The sequence below is a fragment of the Oncorhynchus clarkii genome, chromosome 23, assembly GCF_045791955.1.
Source record: "Oncorhynchus clarkii lewisi isolate Uvic-CL-2024 chromosome 23, UVic_Ocla_1.0, whole genome shotgun sequence".
Lineage (NCBI taxonomy): Eukaryota > Metazoa > Chordata > Actinopteri > Salmoniformes > Salmonidae > Oncorhynchus > Oncorhynchus clarkii.
In genome coordinates, this window is record NC_092169.1 from 27,702,888 (window position 1) to 27,716,005 (window position 13,118).

Genomic DNA, 13,118 nt, shown 5'->3' on the forward strand with positions numbered 1-13,118 from the left:
TCAACACAGACTTAAAAACTGGAAATCAACCAGCCCTCCATCGTTAACTCAATGGAAAGGTAAAATGCTTATTATCTAAATGTTGAAAGTGTGTGGGTGAAGGAGATAAACAAAATGGTCCAGTTTGAGGCCATGTGGCAGAGAGTGATGTGGGTGCTGGAGCTGGGGTGTGAGCAGCTGGTCTGGGGTGGTGATGTGACTGAACAAGTGACTGTGTGGGGGTGGGTCATGTTATGACTCAGCAATCTTACCCTCCTCCCCAAAACCTTAAATTAACATTATGTTATAGTAGACCTACCAAAACCAGTCTACTAAAGTGTGTGTACAAAAATATATAGTTTTTTTTGTAAGATGATTTATTAATTATTTTACAATACAATGGAAAGAAATACACATACACGTATAATAATAATAATCTTTAAAAAAAATATATATATATATATATATATATATATATATAAATTGTATACATACTTAGTAGACTGGTTTTGCCATGCCAAATTAAGAATAATGTTCATTGAAGGTTTTGAGGGAGGAGGGAAAGATTGCTGAGTCATAACATGACGCGCGCCACACGGTCACGTGTGTTCAGTCAACGTTAAGTCTGTGAACTAGGACATTTTGCACACTCAAACAGTGGATGCTTGGCTAGCGGATTGAATTGACCGTTTCTCACTAACGTTATAAGGAAGTGATTCAATCACGGGGAAATATATTTAAGTGTAATTGCTATTCTGAATTAAATAGGTATTGCATGGGGTAACAACCTTGGCATTTCTATTCCGCGCGTGGGACATTGTATTAGCTTTCTAGATAGCAAGAGATATGTGAAGGCCTCCCCCTTTTTGTCTAGCTAGTATCAGCGTTACAATTTAAATAACTACATCAGTGTTAATTTTGCTTGAGTTTTGTTTTGTAGCTAGCTAATTACTTTCAACATTGCTGAACTTGGCTAAATAACGTTAGCTAACGAGCAAAATTAATAGCTAACGGTAGCTTAACAAAATTGTACGCGCTAGTCTCGCTGTTGGTGCCGAACGCTTGTGCTATGGGTTTGCTGTCACAAGGGTCACCGCTCAACTGGGAAGAAACCAAAAAGTATGCAGACCATGTCAGGAAGCATGGCATCGTTCAGTTTCTCAACATCTATAACAAGGTGAAAGAACGACAGAAGGATGTATTGTTATGGGGCGATGAGGTAAGGCTGCCATGGCCGAACTTTTACATAAACGTATTTTTTCATTCCATGTGATCTCAGTAATGTCAGTCAGTGAGTGTGCTCTATCACCAATGAAGTTGCAACTATGTTGACAACGTGCCAACTTGATTGTGATGGTGAAATGTGTAACCGATTTACAGTAACTAGTGTTGATATCAGTCACATCTGGGCATAGGTACAGTAGATCATACAAATGATAATCATACAAATGTTTCCATTAATCACACAAATGGACAGGGGTGGAAAGAGTACTGTCAAATCCTACTCAAGCAGTAAGTACTGTTACTTTAATTAAATTGTAATCAAGTAGAAGTAAAAGTACTGGTGTAAAAAAAAAAAAACTATGAATCAACTAAAAGTAAAAAGTAGCACTTTTTTTTTTAAATGTACTCGGAGTAAAAGTTACGAAGTTAAAAAATAATTAGCTATATGAAAATTTCATTTTGATGGTTATTTTTATTCTCCTTTTATAAGAACTTTTACAAAAACTTTTATATATACTACTGTATATGTAATATTGTTTACATGTAATGCTTGACAAGCTAAATGTTCCATAAAACACCAGAAAATATCCAACAAGATAAGATTCAGCACAGCTGATTTTTAATGTTACATCTTCAACTTCACATATACAAATGTTCCAAAGGCATATTTTTTTGTGGAACTGCCTATTGACCACTTAACTCACTCCAGTTGTCTCTGAATTTGCCATTCAGTTTCAGTAGGAGCTGATTTTCGAAGTTAATTGAGTCTATCCTAGCTCACTTTGCAGTGAAGCGTAGTCCAGCACAGCTACAAAGACGCTCACAGGCGGCAAATTATTTATGTACGGAAACAAATGAAGTAAATCCATTTCGTCCAATGGACTAGCAAGATACCCATCCAGCTCCCCTGTACCTTCTGACCGTTTGGTTGTCAGTGAAGAAATCCTCTTCATCATATGAATGCTGCCTTGGATGAGCAGTCTCGTCCTGTGTGATTGTGTCAAGATGATTCTTCAGGTACGCCAAACCTGTACATTGGAAACAACACAACATTCACATATTCAGTGTTTCAGCATACTCTGTATGTGGCTGGCAACACAATCATATTATTGGCATTGCAATAGCTCTAACACAGACTTCCGGCCCTTGTTATTCTGAGATACTGAGATTGATTTGAGTTGTTCAAATACATTCAGACCCAACAAATTCTCTAATGAGGTGAGTCCATGTCTGGCTGTGCCCAAACATAGTTATATGAAAAGGTTATTGTCCAGCACCTGTTGTGCTGGACAGTTATTGTCCAGTACCTGTAAATAATGGAAAAAAAGAAAACATAACAAAAAAACAAAGAAAAGACTCAGACTAAAATATATCATCATATGGACAATGAGGTTAAAACCTTTTGGAGTAAAGAAATCATACCGGCTGTGATGACATCAGCTTTGTCAGTCCAAGACGTCTTGAACTTTGGCAGAAGGATTGCAGCAGCAATAAGCTGTGGCTCCTCCATCATTTCTCCAAAGTGCTTTTGGAGACTGTTCTGAATGGCTCTGATAAGTGGTAGGTACATTTGGCAAGATGCTTCCAGCCTTTGACGTTTTGTTTTTAGTAAGAAGATCACTGGCAGCAGCCACCACATATGCGTGTTGATCTCAGACTGTAGAATGTTCAAAGCTGAGACCAAAGGCTTCATCACTTTGAAGTTTTCATTCAAGAAGGACATTTCTGCTGGGCTCAGCCTGAAAGATTAAGGTAAATGTAGTACCTCTTAGAATTCTAACATTTCATGGACAATAAATATTACTGTAATAGGAAAACATAACATTGATTCAAATAATTGCTACTCACATTTTCACTTTTAATTCTTCACACTCATTTCTTTTGGCATCCTCCCCCTTCTCTTGAATTATGTGTGATCCTCTCCACAGCCAGGGAAGTTGAGTTTCAACGTGTTTGATTTGGATGGATGAACTGCAGTTTGCACTCATTCTCTACAACTTCAGCAGCTAAGGTTGACCGCCCCATTTTATTCCGCTTGGCATTTGGCAAAAGATGACCTGGACAACCTTTTGTAGCTATCACTATTTGTTTCTGCCAACACAGAATCTGTAGCAATGAGGTTCAGCAGGTGACATGCACACCGTTGATGCTGAGGGAGTTTATATTCTAGGCCATTAACCAGGATGGAATATGAGTCTTGGTATTCAACCTGCTCTGCTGGCTCTTCAGCATCTGAGTCTCGGTCTGCTGGCTCTGCTCACCAAAAACATTGAATGCTTTGATGAAGTTTGATCCACTGTCTGTTGTGGATCTTATCACTTTCCCCCTGATCCTGTATGCACAATGGATGTCATCGAGGGCACCTGCAAGCACATCAAATGTGTGGGAACCTCTCAATCTCTTGCAAACTAATGCAGCAGAACTTCTCACCAGAGTTTCTTCATCTGTCCAGTGACATGTGACCACGATGTAACTCCTTTGACGAGCTGTCCAACAATCGGTGATGGTGTCAATATAATTTACCCTGCCAAGGTGTGATTGGCAGATTCATGTATTCTTGAACGAACAGTAGGTCTGGAGATGACTTTGCATTGAGGATGCAGGGTGATTACCAACTTTTTAAAAGCTGGTTTTTCGACCACAGAGAATGGCTGTTGGCCCTCACAGATCAAATTAATGACACGCTTGTCAACATTTGCCTGTGAGAGGCACCACGCAGATGGCTAGCTACTAGCCACTATAATGTCAATGCGGTTGTAGCCCGCACTACAGCTTATAGTTCCTTCAGCTGTGTAAAGACGTTGGTCAGGGTTAGCTTCTAACTAGCTAGCAACAGGATGAGCTAGCTAATGTTAGCATTATGCTACAGATTGATTGCAAATGGCTCATAGCAACACTTTGTTAGCCTACACAATAAACACCATTCATGGTGATAAAATATATTTATACATTTACTTTTTGTACCATTACATGTTTCCTCAAGTTTGATGCAGAATTTTTGTAGCCAGCCACCTCCACCATCTTTGATAAGCAGAGCTTATTATTTATTTTTCAAGTTGATTAGGAAACCTTTTTTTTTTTTTCATGGCATGGCCTTTTTTTACAGCCAGAAAATCCTGCTACCGATCATCATTTAGTTTGCGTACACAGCTATGATTGGGCTGTTTTTGTGCGATGCGTGGAATTGAATTGTATTGGTCCATCTGGTCATGTTACTTGTCACTGACAAACAAGTGAATATTTCTAGATGCTACAAAAGGCGCAACATTTATGTGCTTGCCATGATGTGTATCCTTTTTCCAGATTGTACTCTGTAATGGATAGTTTTGAAAATGTACTTAAGTGAAAGTACAGCCTTTGAAAAAGTACACAGAAAAGCTATTCAATTACAGGAACGTGAGTAGTTTTAATTCGTTACTTCCACCCCTGCAAATGGATGCTTCGATGTTTATACTCTGTCCATAAACATTGAACCCATTCAAAGCAGCTGACCAATGCATAACTGTTTTTGATTTAGACAACTTTGTTCAGTAACTTATTTATTATTCAGTTATTTAGGCTATGGAACCATTTGTATGAATACTAGTCTCTTAGAAAATGGAGAGATTTTGTTCTCTATAAGATGGTTTACATTTCATGGGAACCTGAAACCCTCAATAGGACAGACATTTAGAACATCTTCATCTAAAAAGGGTTTGGTAACTAAGTGTTTCACTGAATTAATATGCTTATTTGTCATGGTTTGCACCTATTGAGATTTTATTTTGAGACATTTCTTTTAGAGGTCGACCGATTATGATTTTTCAACACCCCGATGCCGATTATTGGAGGACCAAAAAAACTGATACCAATTAATCGGCCGATTTTAAAAATAAAATAAATAATAATAATGTATTTGTGATAATGACAATTACAACAATACTGAATGAACACTTATTTTAACTTAATATAAAACATCAATAAAATCAATTTAGCCTCAAGTAGATAATGAAACATGTTTTAATTTGGTTTAAATAATGCAAAAACAAAGTGTTGGAGAAGAACGTAAAAGTGCAATATGTGCTATGTAAGAAACCTAACGTTTCAGTTCCTTGCTCAGAACATGAGAACATATGAAAGCTGGTGGTTCCTTTTAACATGAGTCTTCAATATTCCCAGGTAAGAAGTTTTAGGCTGTAGTTATTATAGGACTTTTTCCCTCTAAACCATTTGTATTTCATTAACCTTTGACTATTGGATGTTCTTATAGGCACTTTAGTATTGCCAGTGTAACAGTATAGCTTCCGTCCCTCTCCTCGCTCCTCCCTGGGCTCGAACCAGCAACACAACGACAACAGCCACCACATAGAAGCGTTACCCATGCAGAGCAAGGGAAACAACCACCCCAAGGCTCAGAGCGAGTGAAGTTTGAAACGCTATTAGCGCGCGCTAACTAGCCAGTCATTTCACTTCGGTCACACCAGCCTCATCTCGGGAGTTGATGGGTTTGAAGTCATAAACAGCACAACGAAGAGCTGCTGGCAAAACGCACAAAAGTGCTGTTTGAATGAATGTTTACGCGCCTGCCTACCACCGCTGCCTACCACCGCTCAGTCAGATACTTAGATACTTGTATGCTCAGTCAGATTATATGCAACACATACTAGCTATAATATCTAGTAATATCATCAACCATGTGTAGTTAACTAGTGATTATGATTGATTGTTTTTTTGTGTTTTTGTTGAAATTTACACCTTTTTCTCCCCAATTTCGTGGTATCCAATTGTTTAGTAGCTACTATCTTGTCTCATCGCTACAACTCCCGTACGGGCTCGGGAGAGACGAAGGTTGAAAGTCATGCGTCCTCCGATACACAACCCAACCAAGCCGCACTGCTTCTTAACACAGCGCCATCCAACCTGGAAACCAGCCGCACCAATGTGTCGGAGGAAACACTGTGCACCTGGCAACCTTGGTTAGCGCGCACTGTGCCCGGCCCGCCACAGGAGTCGCTGGTGCACGATGAGACAAGGATTTCCCTACCGGTCAAACCCTCCCTAACCCGTGCATCGCCCCACGGACCTCCCGGTCGCGGCCGGTTACGACAGAGCCTGGGCGCGAACCCAGAGTCTCTGGTGGCACAGCTGACGCTGCAGTACAGCGCCCTTAACCACTGCGCCACCCGGGAGGCTTGATTGATTGTTTTTTAGAAGAAGTTTAATGCTAGCTAGCAACTTACCTTGGCTTACTGCATTTGCGTAACAAGCAGTCTCCTTGTGGAGTGCAACGAGAGAGAGGCAGGTCGGTATTGCGTTGGACTAGTTAACTGAAAGGTTGCAAGATCGGAATCCCCCGAGCTGACAAGGTGAACATCTGTCGTTCTGCCCCTGAACGAGGCAGTTAACCCACCGTTCCTAGGCCGTCATTAAAAATAAGAATGTGTTCTTAACTGACTTGCCTAGTTAAATAAAGATTAAATAAAGGTGTAAAAACAAAAAAAAAATGGACTGGCAAGTTACGTTAGCCTGCCTTCTATGCTAACTTTAGCTAGCTAGATAACTTAGCTGTCAGTTGGTAACGGGTTGCTAAAATCAACATTTGCTAGAATAGTTTAAACTATTTTGATTAACTTATTGCATATGGAAAATATTCAGAATCCTTGACATTTCCACATTTTGTTACGTTACAGCCTTATTCTAAAATGGATTAAATTGTTTTCCCTCATCAATCTACACACAATAGCCCATAATGACAAACCGAAAACAAACAGGTTTTTAGAATTTTTTTGCAAATGTATAAAAAATAAAAACCTTTTTTACGTATGTATTCAGACCCTTTGCTATGACTTGAAATTGAGCTCAGGTGCATCCTGTTTCCATTGCTCATCCTTGATGTTTCTACAATTTGATTGGAGTCCACCTGTAGTAAATTCAATTGATTTGACATGATTTGGAAAGGATGATGTTTACAGTCGTGGCCAAAAGTTGAGAATGACGCATATACATTTTCACAGTCTGCTGCCTCAGTTTTTATGATGGCAATTTGCATATACTCCAGAATGTTATGAAGAGTGATCAGATGAATTGCAATTAATTGCAAAGTCCCTCTTTGCCATGCAAATGAACTGAATCCCAGAAAACATTTCCTCTGCATTTCAGCCCTGCCACAAAAGGACCAGCTCACATCATGTCAGTGATTCTCTCGTTAACACAGGTGTGAGTGTTGACGAGGACAAAGCTGGAGATCACTCTATTATGCTGATTGAGTTTGAATAACAGACTGGAAGCTTCAAAAAGAGGGTGGTACTTGGAATCAGTTCTTCCTCTGTCAACCATGGTTACCTGCAAGGGAACACGTGCTGTCATCATTGCTTTGCACATAAAATGCTTCACAGGCAAGGATATTGCTGCCAGTAAGATTGCCCCTAAATCAACCATTTATCGGATCGTCAAGAACTTCAAGGAGAGTGGTTCAAGTGTTGTGAAGAAGGTTTCCGGGCGCTCAAAGTCCAGCAAGTTCCAGGACCGTCTCCTAAAAAGTTGATTCAGCTGCGGGATCGGGACACCACCAGTACAGAGCTTGCTCAGGAATGGCAGCAGGCAGGTGTGAGTGTATCTCCACGCACAGTGAGGCAAATACTTTTGGAGGATGGCCTGGTGTCAAGAAGGGCAGCAAAGAAGCCACTTCTCTCCAGGAAAAACATCAGGGACAGACTGATATTCTGCAAAAGGTACAGGGATTGGACTGGGGTAAAGTCATTTTCTCTGATGAATCCCCTTTCCGATTGTTTGGGGCATCCGGAAAAAGCTTGTCCGCAGAAGACAAGGTGAGCGCTACCATCAGTCCTGTGTCATGCCAACAGTAAAGCATCCTGAGACCAGTCATGTGTGGGGTTGCTTCTCAGCCAAGGGAGTGGGCTCACTCACAATTTTGCCTAAGAAAACAGCCATGAATAAAGAATGATACCAACACATCCTCCGAGAGCAACTTCTGCCAACCATCCAGGAACAGTTTGGTGAAGAACAATGCCTTTTCCAGCACCTTGCCATAAGGCAAAGTGATAACTAAGTGGCTCGGGGAACAAAACATCGATATTTTGGGTCCATGGCCAGGAAACTCCCCAGACCTTAATCCCATTGAGAATTTGTGGTCAATCCTTGAGCCTGGTGGACAAACAAAAACCCACAAATTCTGGCAAACTCCAAGCATTGATTATGCAAGAACGGGCTGCCATCAGTCAGGATGGGGCCCAGAAGTTAATTGACTGCATGCCAGGGCCGATTGCAGAGGTGTTGAAAAGAAGGATCAACACTGTAAATATTAACTCTTTGCATCAACTTCATGTAATTGTCAATAAAAGCCTTTGACACGTATGAAATGCTTGTAATTATACTACAGTATTCCATAGTAACATCTGACAAAAATATCTAAAGACACTGAAGCAGCAAACTTTGTGGAAATTAATATTTGTGTCATTCTCAAAACTTTTTGCCACGACTGTATATAACGTTCCACTGTTGACCGTGCATGTCAGAGCAAAATCCAAGCCATGAGTTCGAAGGAATAGAGCTCCGAGACAGGATTGTGTCGCTGCACAGATCTGGGAAGAGTACCAAAAAAAACCTGCCACCATCACCACGGTGAAGCATGGTGGTGGCAGCATCATGCTGTGGGGATGTTTTTCAGCAACAGGGAGACTAGTCAGGATCAAGGGAAAGATGAATGGAGCAAAGTACAGAGAGATCCTTGATGAAAACCTGCTCCAGAGCTCTCAGGACCTCAGACTGGGGTAAGGTTCAACCTTCCAACAGGACAACAACCCCAAGCACACAGCCAAGACGATGTACTATTGGATATCAGAGCAATGTCAACTTACCAACATTACAACCAGGAATACGACTTTCTAGAATTAATCCTTTGTTCAGACCACCACCCAGGACTTTAGATCTAATCCCAGAAGCCGACTCAAAACAACGTCGCCGCAGAAGAGGCAGACGGATTGGTCTCCTGGTCAGACGCCGTAGATGTACACACTGCCCACTGCTTCCGGGCATACTACTCGCAAATGTCCAGTCTCTTGACAACAGGGTAGATGAAATTATAACATTCTCTGTTTCACGGAAACATGGCTCTCTCGGGATTCGGAGTCGGTTCAGCCACCGGACTTCTTCATGCGTCGCACCAACATATATAAACACCTCTCTGGGAAGAGGAAGGGCGGGGGTGTATAATTCATGATTAACGACTCATGGTGTAATCACAACATAAAGGAACTCAAGTCCTTCTGCTCACCCGACCTAGAATTCCTTACAATCAAATGCCAGCCATATTATCTCCCAAGAGAATTCTCATCAGTTATCGTCACAGCTGTGTATATTCCCCCTCAAGCAGACACCACGACGACCCTCAAGGAACTTCACTGGACTCTATGCAAACTGGAAACCAAAAATCCTGAGGCTGCATTTGTTTTAGCCTGCGATTTTAACAAAGCAAATTTGAACAAGGCTACCTAAATTCTATCAGCATGTTGATTGCAGCAACAATACACTTGATCACCGCTACTCTAACTTCCATGATGCATACAAGGCATACATGCATTCATCCACGCTTCAAGATCGTTTTGACCACACTGACTGGGAAATGTTCCGAGCAGCCTGAGAGAATAACACCGATCTATACGCTGACTCGGTGAGTGAGTTTATAAGGAAGTGCATTGGAGATGTTGTACCACTGACTATTAAAACCTACCCTAACCAGAAACCGTGGATGGATGGTGGCATTCGCACAAAACAGAAAGCGCATTTAACCATGGAAAGAGGACTGGGAATATGGCTGAATTAATATTAACTGTAGTTATTCCCTCAAGTCAATCAAACAAGCAATGTTGCTATAGAGACAAAGTGGAGTTGGAATTCAACGGCTCAGACACGAGACGTGTGTGGCAGGGTCTACAGGAAATCACTGACTACAAAAAGAGAACCAGCTACGTTACGGACACCGACATCTCGCTTCCAGACAAACTAAACACCTTCGCCCGCTTTGAGGATAATACTGTGCCACCATCGCGGCCCGCTAACACCGCTCCTCCGTGACCGATGTGAGTAAGACATTTATACGTGTTAACTCTCGCAAGTCATCTGGCCCAGACGGCATCCCTTGCCGCATCCTCAGAGCATGCGCAGACCAGCTGGCTGGTGTGTTTACGGACATATTAAATATCCCAGTCTGCTGTCCTGACAAGATGGCCACCATGACTCACTTCTGTCATCATGAAGTGCTTTGAGAGACTAGTCAAGGATCATGCCACCCTAGACCCTCTTCAGTTTGCATACCACCCCCAACAGGTCCACAGACGACGCAATCGCCATCACACTGCCCTATCCCACCTGGACAAGAGGAATACCTATGTAAGAATGCTGTTCATTGACTAAGCTCAGAATTCAACACATAGTATCCTCCAAGCTCATCATTAAGCTGGAGTCCCTGGCTTTCAATCCGCCCTGTGCAATTCGGTCCTGGACTTTATGATGGGCCACCCCTAGGTGGTGAAGGTAGGAATCAATATCACCACTTCGCTGACGCTCAACACTGGGGCCCCACAAGGGTGTGTGCTCAGCCCCCTCCTGTACTCCCTGTTCACCCATGACTGCGTGGCCATGCACGCCTCCAACTCAATTATCAAGTTTGCAGACGACACCACAGTAGTGGCTTGATTACCAACAACGACGAGGCAGCCTATAGGGAGAAGGGGAGGGCACTCGGAGTGTGGTGTCAGGGAAAACAACCTCTCGCTCAACGTCAACAAAACAAAGGAGATGATCGTGGACTTCAGGATACAGCAGAGGGAGCACCCCCACCATCCACATCAAAGGGACAGTAGTGGAGAAAGTGTGAAGTTAAGTTCCTCTGCGTACACATCACAGACAAACTGAAATGGTCCACCCACACAGACAGTGTGGTGAAGGCGCAACAGCGCCTCTTCAATCTCAGGAGGCTGAAGAAATTTGGCTTGTCACCTGAAACCCTCAAACAGATGCACAATCAAGCCCATCAGACTGTTAAACAGCAATCACTAACTCAGAGAGGCTGCTAACTACAGACTCGTATCACTGGCCACTTTTATAAAATGCCCCCAAGCATACTTCCAAAGTTGTGGCAAAATGGCTTAAGGACAACAGAGCCACGGTATTGGAGTGGCCATCACAAAGCCCTGACCTCAATCCTATACTACATTTGTGGGCAGAACTGAAAAAGCGTGTGTGAGCAAGGAGGCCTATAAACCAGACAGTTACACCAGCTCTGTCAGGAGGAATCGGACAAAATTCACCCAACTTATTGCGGGAAGCTTGTGGAAGGCTACCCAAAACGTTTGACCTAAGTTAAACAATTTAAAGGCAATGCTACCAAATACTAATTGAGTGTATGTAAACTTCTGACCCACTAGGAATGTGATGAAAAATTAAATGTGAAATAAATAATTTTCTCTACTATTATTCTGACATTACACATTCTGTAAAATAAAGTGGTGATCCTAACTGACCTAAGACAAGGAATTTTTACTTGGATGACATGTCAGGAATTGTGAAAATCTGAGTTTAATATATTTGGCTACGGTGTATGTAAACATCCGACTTCAACTGTATGTACAGTGCCTTGCGAAAGTATTCGGCCCCCTTGAACTTTGCGACCTTTTGCCACAGTTCAGGCTTCAAACATAAAGATATAAAACTGTATTTTTTTGTGAAGAATCAACAACAAGTGGGACACAATCATGAAGTGGAACAACATTTATTGGATATTTCAAACTTTTTTAACAAATCAAAAACTGAAAAATTGGGCGTGCAAAATTATTCAGCCCCCTTAAGTTAATACTTTGTAGCGCCACCTTTTGCTGCGATTACAGCTGTAAGTCGCTTGGGGTATGTCTCTATCAGTTTTGCACATCGAGAGACTGACATTTTTTCCCATTCCTCCTTGCAAAACAGCTCGAGCTCAGTGAGGTTGGATGGAGAGCATTTGTGAACAGCAGTTTTCAGTTCTTTCCACAGATTCTCGATTGGATTCAGGTCTGGACTTTGACTTGGCCATTCTAACACCTGGATATGTTTATTTTTGAACCATTCCATTGTAGATTTTGCTTTATGTTTTGGATCATTGTCTTGTTGGAAGACAAATCTCCGTCCCAGTCTCAGGTCTTTTGCAGACTCCATCAGGGTTTCTTCCAGAATGGTCCTGTATTTGGCTCCATCCATCTTCCCATCAATTTTAACCATCTTCCCTGTCCCTGCTGAAGAAAAGCAGGCCCAAACCATGATGCTGCCACCACCATGTTTGACAGTGGGGATGGTGTGTTCAGCTGTGTTGCTTTTACGCCAAACATAACGTTTTGCATTGTTGCCAAAAAGTTCAATTTTGGTTTCATCTGACCAGAGCACCTTCTTCCACATGTTTGGTGTGTCTCCCAGGTGGCTTGTGGCAAACTTTAAACGACACTTTTTATGGATATCTTTAAGAAATGGCTTTCTTCTTGCCACTCTTCCATAAAGGCCAGATTTGTGCAATATACGACTGATTGTTGTCCTATGGACAGAGTCTCCCACCTCAGCTGTAGATCTCTGCAGTTCATCCAGAGTGATCGTGGGCCTCTTGGCTGCATCTCTGATCAGTCTTCTCCTTGTATGAGCTGAAAGTTTAGAGGGACGGCCAGGTCTTGGTAGATTTGCAGTGGTCTGATACTCCTTCCATTTCAATATTATCGCTTGCACAGTGCTCCTTGGGATGTTTAAAGCTTGGGAAATCTTTTTGTATCCAAATCCGGCTTTAAACTTCTTCACAACAGTATCTCGGACCTGCCTGGTGTGTTCCTTGTTCTTCATGATGCTCTCTGCGCTTTTGACGGACCTCTGAGACTATCACAGTGCAGGTGCATTTATAC

The 13,118-nt window shown here is 42.0% G+C and overlaps 1 protein-coding gene across 3 annotated transcripts in view; it reads left to right on the forward strand.

The window, feature by feature from the left end:
* The first annotated feature begins 578 nt into the window (after positions 1-578).
* The window catches only part of LOC139381168 (glutamate--cysteine ligase catalytic subunit-like), a 35,451-nt gene continuing 22,911 nt past the window's right edge, over positions 579-13,118 (forward strand). Inside the window, exon 1 of one of the 3 annotated variants that reach the window (XM_071124548.1) lies at positions 579-1,198. In XM_071124548.1, coding sequence (XP_070980649.1) covers positions 1,049-1,198 — 150 coding nt within the window. In that variant the 5' untranslated portion in view covers positions 579-1,048. Of the gene's footprint in view, positions 1,199-2,812; positions 2,956-13,118 lie in introns of those variants that run through there. The other 2 variants (XM_071124550.1, XM_071124551.1) reach the window with 2 other exon arrangements.